The following is a 14,891-nucleotide window of genomic DNA, read 5'->3' on the forward strand; positions in this document are numbered from 1 at the left end:
CGGGAATAAGTGGCTGATCTGGGGTTCGTGTATGTCCCTGACGAAAAAAGGCGCTCTCTGTGGAACAGCGCCAAATACGTGTTTACGATATGATGTGTCGCTCTCGTCTTTCTATGCATCGCGGGAGGACGTTTCACTTTCAGGGACGCCACGGGAAATGTGGCGCCCTCTGTTTTGATTTCGGCTCGATCGACAATGCTGTGGATTACCACGAAGAAAAGGATGTTCGCCGTCCTTGTTTGAACTCGTAACGCTGTGCGCCTTGGCATGTCTTTTTACCTCAAACGTAATGGGAGTGCCGACATCCTTCCCAAGCCTAGGGCGGCTTCGCGCAAGCAACTGTCGGGAGGGTTTCGCTCTAGCTGCGAAATAGATCATCTACTCATGAGGCTGGAATGCACAAGCCTGAAAGACACGCTTGGCTTGGAGACGGGCGCCACGCGCTGCGAAAGCTTCTCCTCAAGTCTCGCTAAAAATCCACTGTCAGCGGCAAACGATACTCTCTTTACGACGGCGCCGGCGGTGAAGTGTGTGTACTGCACAGACTGTCAGGACTCATTCAAGCGAGAGAACCTGGCGGAGTTCTGCAAAAGGCATCATGCACAATGCTTTGGGCAATCTGACCCGCACTCTCTGGCGATCTAATAATACAGTAATTACATATATATAGTACGCCTATATATATGTAGCACGAGGAAGCGTTGAGAGACAAGGGGAAGCAGGTCACCCGGGTTATCTACGCTGCTCCTCGGAATTCCTTGTTTCCTTCTCTCTTCATTCTGCGCGTCAATATCCGGCTGAGAGACTGATACACACAATGAGTTACGTCTGAGCACAGAAGCACGGCGTTTTACACTGAGGCGTGGCGCGAGCGGACTCCTGCGCAGTAGGGACGCCGAAGGAGCAGTTTCAGATCCCAGAGAGTGGAAGCTGCGGAAGCTCGCCGAACAGAAATGACAGAATGAGGAGACAAGGCAGAAGGAACGGAACGAAACAACTGCAAGCGGATAGCATGCGCGTGTCAGGAAACGACGCACAGAAACGGGCCCTTTCGCATGCGCATGCACTTTTCCAGCTCTTCTTTGCCCCACATCTCGATTTCTTCTTTGCTTCCCAATTTCCCTCTATTTTGCTGGGTGGAAGGATCTCAACTGATGGTTGAGAGTTCCCAGTCTTGCCTTTGTGACTCTGCGTCAGGAAGATGCTCTCTGAATCAAGATGCATGAGGGTCGCACCCAAAGGCAGGATTCTCATTCTATAAGAATACGCTGTCGTTCCAGCCAGCTTGACTCGCTTCCCTGCCGTTTTTCTTGTCTTCTTCTCTTTGTGTAGCCTGAGGTGTTGAGAAGGTGTGAGTGAGCCGCCCAGAGCGCGAGAGATTTGCAAGAGGGTTTCTGACGTAATTTCTTTCTCTCCGTTGTCTGGCTCGTTTGCTTTCCGCGTAGGACGTGTTTGCCTTCGTGCCTTCGTGGCTTCGTGAGCAGCCTGCGCAAAATTTTGTTTTTCTGCCTATCCGCTTGCCTGTGCGGCGACAATCTGCAAGGTGGATGGCCGCAGTCTTTTTTCTTCCTCTTTCCGGCGCTCTCGTATCTCTCGGGTACCTCGCATCGCGGGCTCTCCTGCCTGGTACGCCGTGATCTTTGCGATCTGGCGCCTCTTTTTCTCCCTTGTCTCACTTCCTTTTCTTTTTCCCGCTAGCCCTGAGTCGCCCTTTCTTCTCCCTCATGGGCGAACTGTCAACGACGTGGCAGCCGCGGCTGCTACTGCAGTCCTTCTGCAGCAACGCGGCGACGGTCTCCTCGCTCAACCTCGCTTCTTCACCTTCTCTCTCCTCTTCCGTCCAGGCTGAGAACTCTCAGCTGCTTTTCTCGCTCAATGGCGGCTCGCTCTTCGCCGTCCCGCTGGACGCCGCCATCGGCGCGAGTGAGCGTAGGGCGGCGGAGCCCCGCTCCAGAAAGACAGAGGACGCCGACGCAGCCCAAGATGGCGCGCGAGACGACCCCCTCGCGTCCGCGCCATCGCCTGTGTTCCTGCGACACCCCGTCGCCGCTCCGCAGCAACTCATAAACGAGGAAATCGCTGAAGGTATTGCAGCCTTCGCCACGTGCAACCTGTCGCCGTCTGCGTCGCAGACCTCCCACCCGTCGTCGCTCTTCGCGCGCGGTGAGGCCGCTTCAGAACGCGAGGGCCTTCTCGTCACTGCCGGCGCAAGCACTGGGCTCCTGCGCTGCTTCCGCGTGCACGTCCAGCCGCAGCGCGCCATCGCACCCGCAGACGACGAGGACGAGGAAACGGCGGAGGAGTCTCGGGGACTTCAGCTGCTTCGCTCGATGCAGCAGAGAGCCGCGGGCGGCGACGGGCAAGACAACGAGTCGCCGCTGTGCCTCAACGGAGAGAACGGCGCGGGCGCCTGGCTCAAGATGGAAGAACTGATCAAGTGGCGAGTGAGTGGCGCTAGACGGGAGGCGAATATCTGCAGCCGCATGCGTGGATGGACCTTCAAATAACTGCGCCTATACGGGCACGTGTTTGATGTCGTGGAGGCGCGCGTCGCCCGCTTATCGCTTCCATGGCGGTCGACAGAGCTCGGTCGATTGAACTCCCCTTCTTCCTCCCCTGCCGCCTCCCTTCTCCTCTTTCGCTTTTCTCAGTATGGTTTATCCTTCTGGTTTCTGGTGTTGTCTCTTTTCCTTCGTTACGCACGTTTTTTGCCCTGTCATACCCCCCTTATGTTTCGTGTTCTCCTCCTGCCACGCCCTTTCCCGAGGTTTTTCCGCGCCCGGGTTCGCGTCCGGTCTTCTCGCGCGAGCCTGCCTCGCCTCGCCGTCCTGTTTGCTCCGTCGTATGAGTTTGCTGACATCTTCTCTGTCGACTCGTGTTGTTTCCAGGGCTCTCGCGGGGTCGCGCGTCTGCTGGCGCTCTCGCAGCCGTTTGAGCCGCCGTTTCTGCTCAGCCGCGGTCGCAAGGCCGTCTGCAGGTGTCTGGCGGTGGGCTACGCCGACGGGGCGGTCGAGTGTCATTTGTTTTTGTTCTTCTTCGGACGCGCGGCGAGGCCCGCGGCTGCCGAGCAGGGCGACAACGCCGACAGCAAGGACGCGAAGGGCGCTGAGAGCCAAGGCGATGAGATTCGCCTCGTCAGCATGCAAGTCGTCCAGCGGTGCTTCGCCGAGCAGTTCAACGGTGAAGCGGTCAATGCGCTGAGGTACGCGCGAGGCTCGCGTAGAGACAGAGGGCTACCCGTCGGGAGGCCGCAGTGCCGGCGACGTCTGTTCGTGCCCTGCGGCTTTCCTCAGACTCTCTAGGCGCCTGTTGCTTTGTGTTTCAGTTTTTTACTATTTTCTCCTGTCAGAGAAGGCGGCGCGCTGGCGCGTGAGCTGCGTAGCACCCTGTTTCGCGAAGCGTTGTTCTCTCCGCGGCCGCGTGCTCACAAGTCTGCCTTGTGTCTCTGCCGTCTGCGTGACCGATGGCAGACGTCTGTCCTACTTAAATTTGTCTCATTTCGGCGCCGCTTCCGTGTCGCCGCCGCTTCCGTGGCTGCCGCAGGTTCCATCCGTCTCGCCTTTTGCTGGCAGTCGGCGGCGAGCGCGGGCGGCTGCAGCTCGTCGACTTGGCGCCGGCGGTATTCTCCTCGCTCGCGTCGCTGACCGGTCGCGCGCCCGCAGACGCGCCGCGGAGACGGAGTGTCTACGCTCTCAGCGATCACATGTCGGCGATCAACAGTCTCGCGTTTGCGGCGGCTTTCGAGGGCGCCAAGAAGAAGGCGAAGCCCTTCGGCAGGGAGCGAGAAACAGACGGCACGGCGCAGCCGCAGGCGCTCGGCGTCCTCGTGTCTGCCGGAGGAGACAAGCTCGTTAACTTTTGGAACTTGGAGGAAAGCCTGTCGAGCTCTGCCGGCGACCTCGAGACGCTTGCGTTCGAGCTGGGCGGCCGGAGGGGCGAGGGCAAGAAGAAGGGCTCGAGGCTCGCGGACTGGGAGGAGCGCGCGAACGCGCCGAGCGAGTTGACGCCGAGTCTTCAGCTGCCAACGTCTGAACTGATCACAGCCATGGTGTACGTGCACACCAAGACGGCCGACGTGCGAGCCAAGAAGCGAGAGGACAAATGCGACGACGCAGACGAGGAGCGGGGGCTGCTCTTTGTCGGCGGTGAAGAGGGAAATCTCCTCGTATTCTCGCTCAAGCAGCGCAAATTCATCAAGGTAGGTGGCAGCCGCATCCGGGAGAGAGACAAGCGTCTTGGTGGCGCGCGGCGCTCAAGTCAACGGCGACGAGAGGCCTCGGCGCCGGCGGCGCAGCCTGAGGCAGATGGCAGTTGTAGCAGGGCAGCACAGCACCGCCCATTTACGCCACAACCGAGACGCGGTTGATCACTTTCCTCTCTTCGATCTGTCAGCAGTCTGGTTTCGAGTGCTCACCTGCCGTTCCTAATGCGTATGGATCCGGGGGGCGAGGGGGGGGAGGCCGGTTGAGCGAACTTGTTTCTGCGCGTTCTGTCAATATGCAGGCGTATGTTGCAGCCTGCCTTGTTCGCAGTCGTGCTTTGTGCGCGTGTGCTGGGGTTTTTTGTTTGCAGACTGTGCCGCTACCGACTCGCAGCGCCGCGGCGGTCGCGTCGTCGCTTCCGGGGCATTCGTCGTCTTCGAGGGGGCGGCAAGTCTCTGAGGACTTGAACGCCGTGGTTCGCTCGCTGACTCTGGTTCAGAGAGAGGCGCGTCTCCACCTGATGGTGGCGCAGGAGTCTGGCGTGATCTCGCTGTTTCCGCTCGCCGCCTTTTTTTCTCAGGGGACTCTCGCGTCCTCCTCCCTGCCCTCCCGCAGCAAGCCGAGCTTCTTCGTGGGAAGAATGGAAGGCATCTTGGCGTCGCGCTTCCTGCCGCAGCCGCCCGCCGGCTGCCGCTGTCCCTGTTGCTCTTTGCGACGAGCAGCTCCACAGGTCGAGGGCGAGCGAGGAAAAAGAAAGCGAGAAGAGCAAGAGGGAGCGGCCATCGAAGGTAGGAGTCCCACGCGCGGAGCGCCCCATCGGAACCACTCAGCATGTGCAGATCGGAGTAGGCAGCGGTAGGCAGCGGAACCCGACGGCTGGACGGCGCTCGCAGACAGAGACTCCGTACGCGTCCCTAGCCTATCAGATGACACTCGGGGTACATATATATGTATATATACCTACCTATATACGTGTGTATATGTATACGTTGTTGTGGCTTTGCACTCCGAAGTAGTGTGTAGGTTCTGAGTACTATGTCTGTGGTGCGCTTGCCGTTATTTTGATATATGGAATCTCGGAGTTAAACCTGAATGACGGCGCAGCGATGAAGCGCCGTCATGCATCCGCGGGGATGACCTGTGGTTCCCTCTTTTCTCATCGCTCAACGCCCGTTGCATCTCGCCTATGAAGCCGCGAATGGAGCGAGGCGCAGGCAACGCGAGGATGCCACATTTTTTGTCGCCATGGGGGGGCGGGGCCTGTCTCCTCTTTTTGACGCTTCTGACTCCGGTTCCCCTGCTGCGCGTGTCGCAGACGAAGACACCTCGGATGCCGCGCGGGCGTCCTCGGCGTTTCCGCGCTCACTCGTTGCACTGGTAGGCGAAAGGCAGCCGTGGCTGCTTCGCCTGGATGACGTCTCAGGCGCCGGTCGGCCGATCGGCTGGGGCGACGCGGACGGAGACTGCGCCGGCTCCAAATCGCCCGCAGCCCTCGTCGAGGCCCACGAGGCCCCTGCCGCGTGCTGCGACGTCTCGCGCAAAGGTAAGCAGAGAAGGCCGCAGCGCATGACGCAGTCGAAACGCCCGCGGCGCTGCCTGCAGGGCCTGCACTCGCATGTATTCCAGTGTATGTCTACGTCTGTATGCGACCTGCATCTGTGCACACGCATTCGTGTATGCGTATGTACATGAATATTTATAAATACGTAACTATATAAACGGCCACAATTCGTGGTGTGCCCGCGTGAGGCAGGGCAGCGGTGGCTGTGTGAGCGAGCGCGATGCGCCAGGGGCCGTCTCAGTTTTTACGCCGCCGCCAGGCAGTGGTTTAGATCGTGAAGGTCTGTGTTCACCGGATCGGAGTTCTTCTCTTGTGTGTTTCATGACCGTCATGTTGCGTGCATTAAGTATAGTGGTATTATCCAGCGTATAGGCGCCGCTGTGTGTTGCCTCTCCGCCTTTTCTCTCCAGGGTGCTGGGTCGTCAGCGGCGCTTCCGACGGCTCCATCGCCGTCTGGCACGTCGCCTCGGGGCGCCTCCTCGCGCGCGTCCCCTCCGGACACCACGGCGGCGCGATCAACGCGGTCGCTCTTCAGCAGAAGGAATGGTGAGTCGAAACGAAAAACGGATGTCCCTCCGCCAAGGCGCATACAAGACAGAACGTGGTGCCTCGCCCGAGAGAAGAACGGGATTATTGACGTGTTCTACTGACGGAGGAAGCGCGGCGGACGGGCGCGGGGAGGCCGGAGGGCGCAGCGGCTGCAGCGCAGCAGGATTTCATGGCGTGGGGGTGGCAGGCTGGCGTCGTGTGTTGTCTTCGTCTTTGGTGAGTTCGTGCGTGTCCTGTGGCTGTTTCTGCATAGGGTGCGCGCGTCGCCGTTGTTCAAGAAACCTCAGGAGGGCGCTTGCTCCAGCGAAGACGCTTCCGCCTCGCCGTCTCGTAAGGCCAGCAAGGCGCGGTCTGCTGCGTCTCCATCCGCGACCTCGGGCGCAGGATGGGCGGGGATGCTTTGCTCGTGCGACTGCCGAGGCATCAACTCTTCCACTCCGCATTCGCTTATCTTCGCAGCGGCCTCCTCGGGCGACCACGCTGTGAAGCTGTGGCGGGCGGAGATTACACCAGGCTTTCTCTTGAACGAGAAGCAGTATGCCTTTGAAGGGAAGCCCGGCAAAGCGAAAAACAAAGAGCGCGAAGCAGCCGGCGCCGCTCCGCAGGTCCTCGTGACCTCACTCGCGTCGGTTGTCGCGCACAGAAAAGAAATCAACGACATCAAAATCTCACCGAACGACTCGGTGAGGCCCGAGCCCGACTCGCTCGTAGAGGTTCCCTGGGCTTGCTTGCTTCCCTCTGGCTTCAGCTACACACGGGCAGACGCTTTTTTGCACCGAGACAAGACGCTGGGATTTCGATCAGTCGCGCGCGATTGTGTCATGCATGCGCTCAACTGGACAGTGAATCGGTTCGTGCGTCTCTTTGAAGGCGTGAGAGTCTTTTGCTTCGCCCTCGTTTCTGCCTATTTCATCCCCCTCACACGCAGGGGAATTCCGCTCACAGTAGAGGAGTTTGCGCCGGCTGTCGGCTGTCCCTTCTCTCTGTGTGATTTGTTGTATCTCATGACCGGAGTCATCTTCAGCATTCTAGGAACTGTGGTGTCTTTGCTTATTCAATTCGATGTAATTGCGTTGTTAGCTCGCGTTCGCCTGATGCATTCAGCTGCTCTGTACCGTCAGCCAGGACAAGACCGGCAAGCTCTTCTCCTTCCCTTCGCTCGCATACATCGGAGAGCTCCGCGGGCACACGCGCAGCATCTTCGCCTGCGCCTTCCCCAAGAGAGAAAAACTTGTCGCGACTGCTAGCGCAGACGCCACTGTGAAGCTCTGGAACGTGAACACCCTCGCGTGCATAAAGACCTTCCAGGTAAAAAGAATGATCGAAAAAGGAGCTCCTTCATGGGGCTTAAGTCTTGATGCCTATTTATGCTGCGATACAGCCGTCAAGGTGTGCGGCACATGAGGAGCGGGCCTGCTATGCTCTCGAGTTCAGGCTTCCAGACGAATCTGCGCATATATACATATACATATAAATCTGTATATGCTTGTTTGCATGCGTTCCGTGCCTGGATAACTAGATATGGGTGGATAGATGTTTCACGTGGATTCTGTAGCGGTTGCGCGCAGCTCTTCATCTATTCTTCCTTAGGTCGTGTTCGCTTTTGTCTGTCATGCAGAGCACCGTTGGAGGCGGAATTCTCGCGTTGAGTTTCTTGTCCAGAGACACGCAGCTGGTTACTGGCACGAGTGAAGGCCTCTTGGAGCTGTGGAACTGCAGGACCGCGGAGTGCGTCGGCACGCTCCCCGCCGTTCACGAGGAAAACAAGGCAAGTCCTCTTCTTTGCTGCCGCACTGATGCGAGGAGCGCGCCACGCGAATCTGCGGCTGGGTGTGTCCGCACGCTCAACAGGATTGAGAGAGGCGTAGAAGGACGCAGGCTTGAGGATGCTCCTCTGGCGGGCTCAGGGGAGCGCAACTCATCCGGGATTCCGGCACATATGAGTTTATATTTATCTATGTAGATGCATATTTCTTCTGTAAATCGATATGTTTATGTATATAGTCTGAGTATCTTATCGGGCCTGCGTGAGTGCTAAACGTGGCAGAGGAGCCTGAGGCTGCGTATAATTTGCGATCCGAAGCGCTGCTCAGCTTACACGTGAGTGGATAGTGAATGCGCTGTCCCAACGACGTGTCTGACTCATGCAGACGGGAGGGTCCCTTCCGTGTTTCAGCATCTTGGCTCGTATCGATTGGCTCTCCGGTGCGCCTTCACGATGTCGGTCTGCCATGTTTTCCACCCCCTCCACGCAAGGCGCAGCGTCTCTGCTTGTTGCGTCTGTTTTCAGATCTGGTGTCTCGACGTCTGCGCGCCAGCGATGGTCACGGGGGGCTCTGGCGGGCTTCTCTGCCTATGGGAAGACATCACGAAACTGACTCGACGCAAAGCTCAGGTGCGAAGGACACTCTGGATAACAGAAGACGCTTGTTTTTCTTTCGTCACGACGAAGTGGGCTTTGAGATCTGTTTCCCTATGCATGCATAGCTGCAGACGTATCGGCTGTGATGAATCGTTTGTCAGCGCAGGGGGACGCAACCGTTCTGCCTGCGTGTCTCGAAACTCAAAGCTAAAACCCCGTCGACGGGGGGTGCAGACAGGCTTGCCGAGCGACAGGCCACATGCGCTAGCTGTTTTGAAAGCGTCTGGCGTCGTGCGGCTCATGCCTTGGTTGTGTTGTCCGTAGATCCGTGTAGGGATCGGCACAAATGTGTAGGCGTGTGCGGAGAAGCGCCTCGCCATTTTCGCTCCGCGGGTGCTCGTGCGACTTTTCTCTCAGGTGGCGCAGCTGCGGGAGACACAGCAGCTGGCGGCTCTGAAGCTGTTGGCGGCCGAGGGGCGCGGCACGGAGGTCTTTTCTCTGCTTCTGCGTTTGCGAAGGAAGGCAGGAATGCGCGAATTCTTGGAGGGTCACTTCGGAAAGATTCTGCTGCGCGCGTTCCAGCGCGGCCTCGACCTGCAGAGGCAGCTCTCGCTCGCCTCTTCTTCGTCGCTCAAGCCCGGCTCTTTGTTCGGCGCAGACCTCGATTCGTCTCCGGCGACGTTCCATCGTTTCGCGTCTTTCCTGGATTCTCTGGAAGCCGAAGCGGAGTCGCCGGAAGGCGCGGACCGACGCGGGAAGAAGGGCAGGCGGGCGGGCGGCGCGGCGCAAAACGAAGCGAGTCGCGCGAAGTGGACGGCAGGCGAGAGCCTGAGAGGCGCGTTTCTGCGCGACCTGGACGGCGAACTGTCGCTGCTTGACTTGCTGCGGACTCTGAAGAAAAAGGACATCAAGACGCTGCTCCAGTTCGCCACTGATTGGAACAGCGACAGCCACACAGCGTGGCTCGGGCAGGGCCTCATGAACCTTCTTCTGGAGGTGCGAGGCGCGGAGGCCATCTTCGGAGGCGACAAGGACAGGAAGCGCCAGGAGGAACTCGAAAACTTCGTCGGGAGCTTCTGCGCCTACACCGCGAGACACGAGAGGCGGTTGAACGCGCTCATCGAGAAGAGCTTCTTACTTGATCTTCTACAGGGATGCGAGGGCGACGGCGGCCTGGGCTACGATGTGAGACGCAAGACAAAGGGCGAGCTGGGTCACGAATATGCCAAGGAGGAGGTACGAAGTGCCGCAGAGGCAACCGCGTTCACTCGGCTGTGCCTGTACGGAGAAGACGAGGCAAAGACGGAGACGAAGGAGAAAGGCAAGAAGACCCTCGAGGCCGAGGATGACGCAGATACACAGTCAGCCGAAGACGAGGAAGAGGTGGATGAAAGCGAAGAAGAAGAGGACGAAGAGGAACAAGGCGACAGTGAAGATGGAGAGGGCGACAGCGAAGCTGAAGACGAAGCAGCAGAAGACGTCGAAGATGACTCTGAAGCGGACTGAAAGATGTGAACTTAAAGCAGGAGCAGGCGGAGAGGAACTGCTTTCAGCGGACGATTTGGTAGATTCAGTGCCGCCCAAGGCCGAACTCTGTCTATATAGTTCAGCGTTCGTCTCTCTATGCCCTCTCAGTGTCTTGATGCTGACGGCCTCTCACCGTCCCGCGATCGTGCGCGTACCCACGCGGAGGGGTAGTTTTTTGCTAATCTGGTGTTTCTGTCTCTAGGTTGTCTCTCCCTGTGCATTCATATTCTTCCTCTTTCTCAGTCGGCTAGCTCGTCTGGGCGGGCAGGTTTTAGGTGCGTCATTGTCGTCTGGATCTTCTGCGAGAGTCTACCCACACTAGCCTTTGATGACTTTCCGCGCGCCAGCTTTTTGCAGCGGTCGCTTCCGTTGGAGGGCCGAAGGCGCATTCTGAGCCTTGCTGTCATTCCACGAGACTTAAGGAAAGAATCTGCCAGCTATTTTCACAATTTCGGCAGCTTGTTGCTTGTGCGATGCTCGTCTCCCCACTACGGTGCCAACGCACGTCAACTTTGTCGGTGACTCAGGGACCAAAGTTAGAACGCTGCTTCACCACGTTGACGCACCTTGCTATGCCTCGTTTCGGCAAGCGGGTGACGCCTCGACAGGCAGTTCGTTCCCTCTTGGTTTTCTTTTGCTCTCGTATGCTAGCTGCTGTCGCCTCCATCCTTCTCTAAATCTCAGTCTGCCTCTATCCCACTTCTCTCAGGTAAGCGCACCCCCTGTCTACTATGAGCCCGTTCTCGCTCTCGCATGCCCCTCTGCCGTAGCTTTCGTGTCTTAAGCTAGAAGAGTGTGGCGCATGCATCTTCATCGCTCTCCCTTCCACGCCAGGGCGCGCATCTGCTTCGGAAAGTCTCGGGAGGCGCGGGAGCACTGAACGCACATGCAGTCTTTTCTGGCGCTGCGCTCGAAGTGGCTCAAGAAGCTTGAAGAGCCTCGCAGCAGTTTTCTCCGTTCCTGTCTCGCGGGTTCGCACGATGGGAAAACCACGGAAGCGCGCGCTTTCCGCCTCAGTCTGTAGCGAAACAGGAAGCGATACTCGGGGACGCCGTTTCTCATGTCTGTGTGGTCCTTGCCTCTGCCGGAGGAACGACACACTGCTCTGTGTGTGCTAGCTCTGAGCGTAACTCGCGCAGTGTAGATGCAGTCCCATTCCTCGACACGTCTGTGTATTACAAAGCGCTGTCTAGGGGGTTACTCTGAGGCGCTCTTTGGTCAGCGAGCTGCCGACTGGTGTGCGAGCCCCGCAGAAGTCGCTTCGCCGATAAGGTCATCCCTCTCCGAGAGTGCCGCTTTTACGGGGAGGGGAGCAGCATCACTCGAGACAGCGTGTTTGAGCAGTCTCACGGGCTACAGGGCCTCACCAGTCGGGGAATACGCAGTCGAAAGCAGCGGAAGTGAGTGCGCTGCTCAGCGAGGTGAAATGTTGAAAAAACATCTCGCTGGGGGGAAGCACTGGACGAGGAGGCCAGAAAATCAAGATGGGTCGCGGGGCGACCAACACTTTGGAAAGTGCGGGAGCGGGTGCGCACAACATAGAACGAGAAGTCGACCTGCGAGCCAGGAAAGACGATTCGAACCAATAAGGAAGTTGTGGCCCGCTTCAAAACCAGCTGCGGTGCTCGCCGCACCGAGCAGGCGCTGGCATTCGAAGGATGAATGAACTCTAGAACGGGACGGCTTGTGAAAGAATGCTGTGTGTGGTGCGAGACCCTACCTACTCTTCCAGAGTCGGAAGGCAAAAACCCGCGTGCCAACCATCTGCACTTGCGCTGCCCGTCACATCTCTCTGTCTCCGCAGCTTTATTTTCCAAAACTCGGGGGCAGAGGGCTGAACTGATTTACCCGCTACCGGCGCGCCTCTCGAGTTCCTTCTGGGCAGCGCTGTCTGCGGGAGGCAGAAGATAGGCTGCCGATTTCTTGTCGTCCACTTCTACCGGTATCTCCAAGCGGAACTGGAGAAAAGCGCTCTTCAGAAAGTCACACTCTCTTTTCTGTCGTGAGTGGACCGCGGAGAAAGTGTCTCTGTGTGTGCTTCCTGTTTTAGACCGGGAAGGGGGGCGGCCAAAAACCATGAGCACCTCAAAGCCCGTTCTACGCCGCGGCGCTCGCCGGACCCGGCAGGAGCGCAGATCGATCTAGAGACACGACTGAGGAGGCCGGAACAGGGGAAATGGGAGGGCAGCAAGGATGCGTTATTCGCCCAAAAACGAAGAGAGAGTGGTCAGCCTTCCTAGCCGCCTTCTAGACTTCGGCCCTCGCAGGCGGCTGCCTCCCATTATTCTGTGGGGAAGCGCCGCAAGGGCGAGACCGTGGAGTCCAAGCCTCAGTATTTCTTCTTCATTCTCACCCGGACACTGCTATCGGGTTGCACCACATTTGTTTTTTTGAGAAGGCTCGACCCTGCGGCTTGCGCAAGTTTGTTTGAAATACCAGAGCCCCGCTTCGGCACCTCTCTCACCCAGCTTTTTTGACGCTCTTGCCTCCCTTAGTTTGGCAGTGCTGGTGTTCGCCCCGAAAAGGGAATTTCGTCTGCAAGAGGCCACAATGGACACCTACCAGGGGCGAGGATTTGCTTCCGCGTGTCTGTGCACCCTGTTTCGTGGACACGCCGACAAAAGATGAAGCTTTCGTCTGTGCCTGTGCTCGCCGCAGCGGCGACCGGCGCAGGTTTCCTGTTGCCACTCTCCGCAGACGCCGCAGGGGTGCCCGCGGTCTGTGATTCCCCCGCCAACCCTCTCAAGTTTGTCTCCGAGGCCAACGCGGCGCTTCGGATTCGCTGCGGCAAGGACTTCCCAGAGCTCGTTCCCATCGACGGACGCGTCTTCGCTGTCGATCAGGACGGCACGTGTGGCGCAGGCCTCGTCGACCCCGAGACTGTCCAGGTCGCCGTGAGGCCCGTGCCGTCCTCTGAGCAGCCGGGGGTTAAAAAGCCCAAAACCTATCTCGTTAACTTCACGAAGAGCGAGGTGGAGACTGATACGACTGTCTGTCTTCGCTGCGCCCACGCCCCCGAGACCGTCCCTGCGAGCCCCGCACAAGCTGATGCGGAGGACGCATGCGTCATCTACGTTGCTCTCAAGGCGACAGACTCCACCGCGCAGACGACAGGCCCCACTGCAGAAGAAGAAGGTCCCACTGCTGCGGCTGCGGTGGCGTCCGGCACGGAGATGCACTCTGAGGAGGGCCGCGAAGCCGAGATGCCTCACGAAGCGCCCACTCCAGAAGGTGCGGCGACGGGCGTTGCGCAGCTCAGTGCGGCAACAGAAACGCAAGGCCAACACAAGGAGGACGCCCTCGACGCAGTCGGCCCTGTGATCATGGCCAGAGAAGGCGAACGGAGCGAAGGCCCTCACATCTGCTCGGGCTCCGAAGAGAAGCTCACGGTCGCCCCGAAGCAGCAAGTCACCTTCGGCTGCGGCTCCTCCATGAATCTCGAGCCGACCGACCGGAAGACCGTCTTTGCCGCGGGCGCTGACGAGAAATGCAGTGGAGCCCCCGTTTCGCTCGAGACGGTGCTCCCGGGCGCCGAGCTCACCTCGCAGAGCGCTGCCGGACAGGAACTCTTCACCTTCAGCCCCGGCACAACGACCCTGAAAGACGACAAGCGCCTCTGCTACATTTGCTCCTCCTCTGAGCTCGCTGAGAACAAGACGCGATGCAGAGTTCTCATCACGGTTTCAGCCAACGCTTTCAGCCGGGCTCATAGTGCCGTGGCTCTTGGCCTTGTTACGGTTCTCCTGACATACTTTGCTCTCGCGTTTTAAATGCGTGTCTCCCACAGATGGCTCAGACACCTAGCGTGGTGCGGAAGCATGGGAACTCCGAGCGCCTTCACAGGCAGCTATGTCAATCGTTTTGATGGCGAGTGCAGCGGATTCGCGCCGCAGCAGCAGCCAACACGCGCTTGTGGGGTGACGCAACCGTCCGGTAAAGAGAAGTTTTTAGCAGTTGCGGGAGGTTTTCTGGCCCTGCCCCCCCGCCTTGTTCCTGTCCCTTCTCTCGAGCTAAGGTAGTCGAACTGCGCGACCCTCTGCTTTCTTGCCGTATTTTTAGTTTGAAGTCTTCGAACGCCTGTGTCGTTAAGTCGCTCCAATTTATTTTCTGGAATCTAACCACTGAGCGGCCTGCTAGGTCCAACCTCCGCTAATTCGCCCTGTTCTCCAAGCGATGCCACTGCGCTGTAGGTGCAGACGTCAGCCTGCAGATCCAAGTGGACCCTTACACTGCCAGCTCCACGAAGAGTACGATTGTAAACTGCCAAAGCCAGGGGACGCAGTGCCTGCGGCGACCGGCGGTCATACGCTTACGCGCGTCTCTGGCTGGTCCGGGCACTAGGCGGCCCTTGCAGGTCTCAGCTCGCGAAAAAGGTAGCAGCTCACACACAAACGACCGGAGCCTGGCGTGACAGCTTCGGCGGAAGCACAAAAAGAAGCTGATCAGACCGGGAAAGCATTTGACAGAAAAAGAGAAACGAAGGGGGTGACCCGCACAGACTGGAGGACCTAGAGCGTGTTGCAGGATGTCCCCCAGCGTTTGAGAGAGTTTGTCTGGCGACGCGGAAAGAAAGCACTGCCTGCCGAAGTTGCTCTTGCCTCCGGGTGATTCTCCACGCTACACGCGGCGGCTCGAGACTCTTTGAATCTGCACTGTTGGTCTCGTGCTGCACTTGCGAATCCCGTCATGC

General features: G+C 58.6%; 2 protein-coding genes across 2 annotated transcripts; both read left to right on the plus strand.

Annotated features, from left to right (window-relative positions):
- Positions 1 to 1,724: 1,724 nt before the first annotated feature.
- Positions 1,725 to 10,180, plus strand: BESB_035800 (WD domain, G-beta repeat-containing protein; the record flags this gene model as incomplete). The annotated part of the gene is made up of 11 exons (XM_029362166.1): positions 1,725 to 2,444; positions 2,889 to 3,202; positions 3,544 to 4,198; positions 4,573 to 4,990; positions 5,518 to 5,745; positions 6,174 to 6,309; positions 6,566 to 6,995; positions 7,417 to 7,620; positions 7,931 to 8,080; positions 8,603 to 8,707; positions 9,092 to 10,180. The coding sequence occupies 11 exons, from the start codon at positions 1,725 to 1,727 to the stop codon at positions 10,178 to 10,180; spliced, it is 4,449 nt and encodes a 1,482-aa protein (XP_029221131.1).
- A 2,645-nt stretch (positions 10,181 to 12,825) lies between these two features.
- BESB_035810 (SAG-related sequence SRS46) lies at positions 12,826 to 13,971 on the plus strand (the record flags this gene model as incomplete). The annotated part of the gene is made up of 1 exon (XM_029362167.1): positions 12,826 to 13,971. One exon carries the CDS (start codon positions 12,826 to 12,828, stop codon positions 13,969 to 13,971), a length of 1,146 nt encoding a protein of 381 aa, XP_029221132.1.
- Between the last annotated feature and the right edge of the window lie 920 nt (positions 13,972 to 14,891).

This window comes from Besnoitia besnoiti, chromosome II (genome assembly GCF_002563875.1).
Source record: "Besnoitia besnoiti strain Bb-Ger1 chromosome II, whole genome shotgun sequence".
NCBI lineage: Eukaryota > Apicomplexa > Conoidasida > Eucoccidiorida > Sarcocystidae > Besnoitia > Besnoitia besnoiti.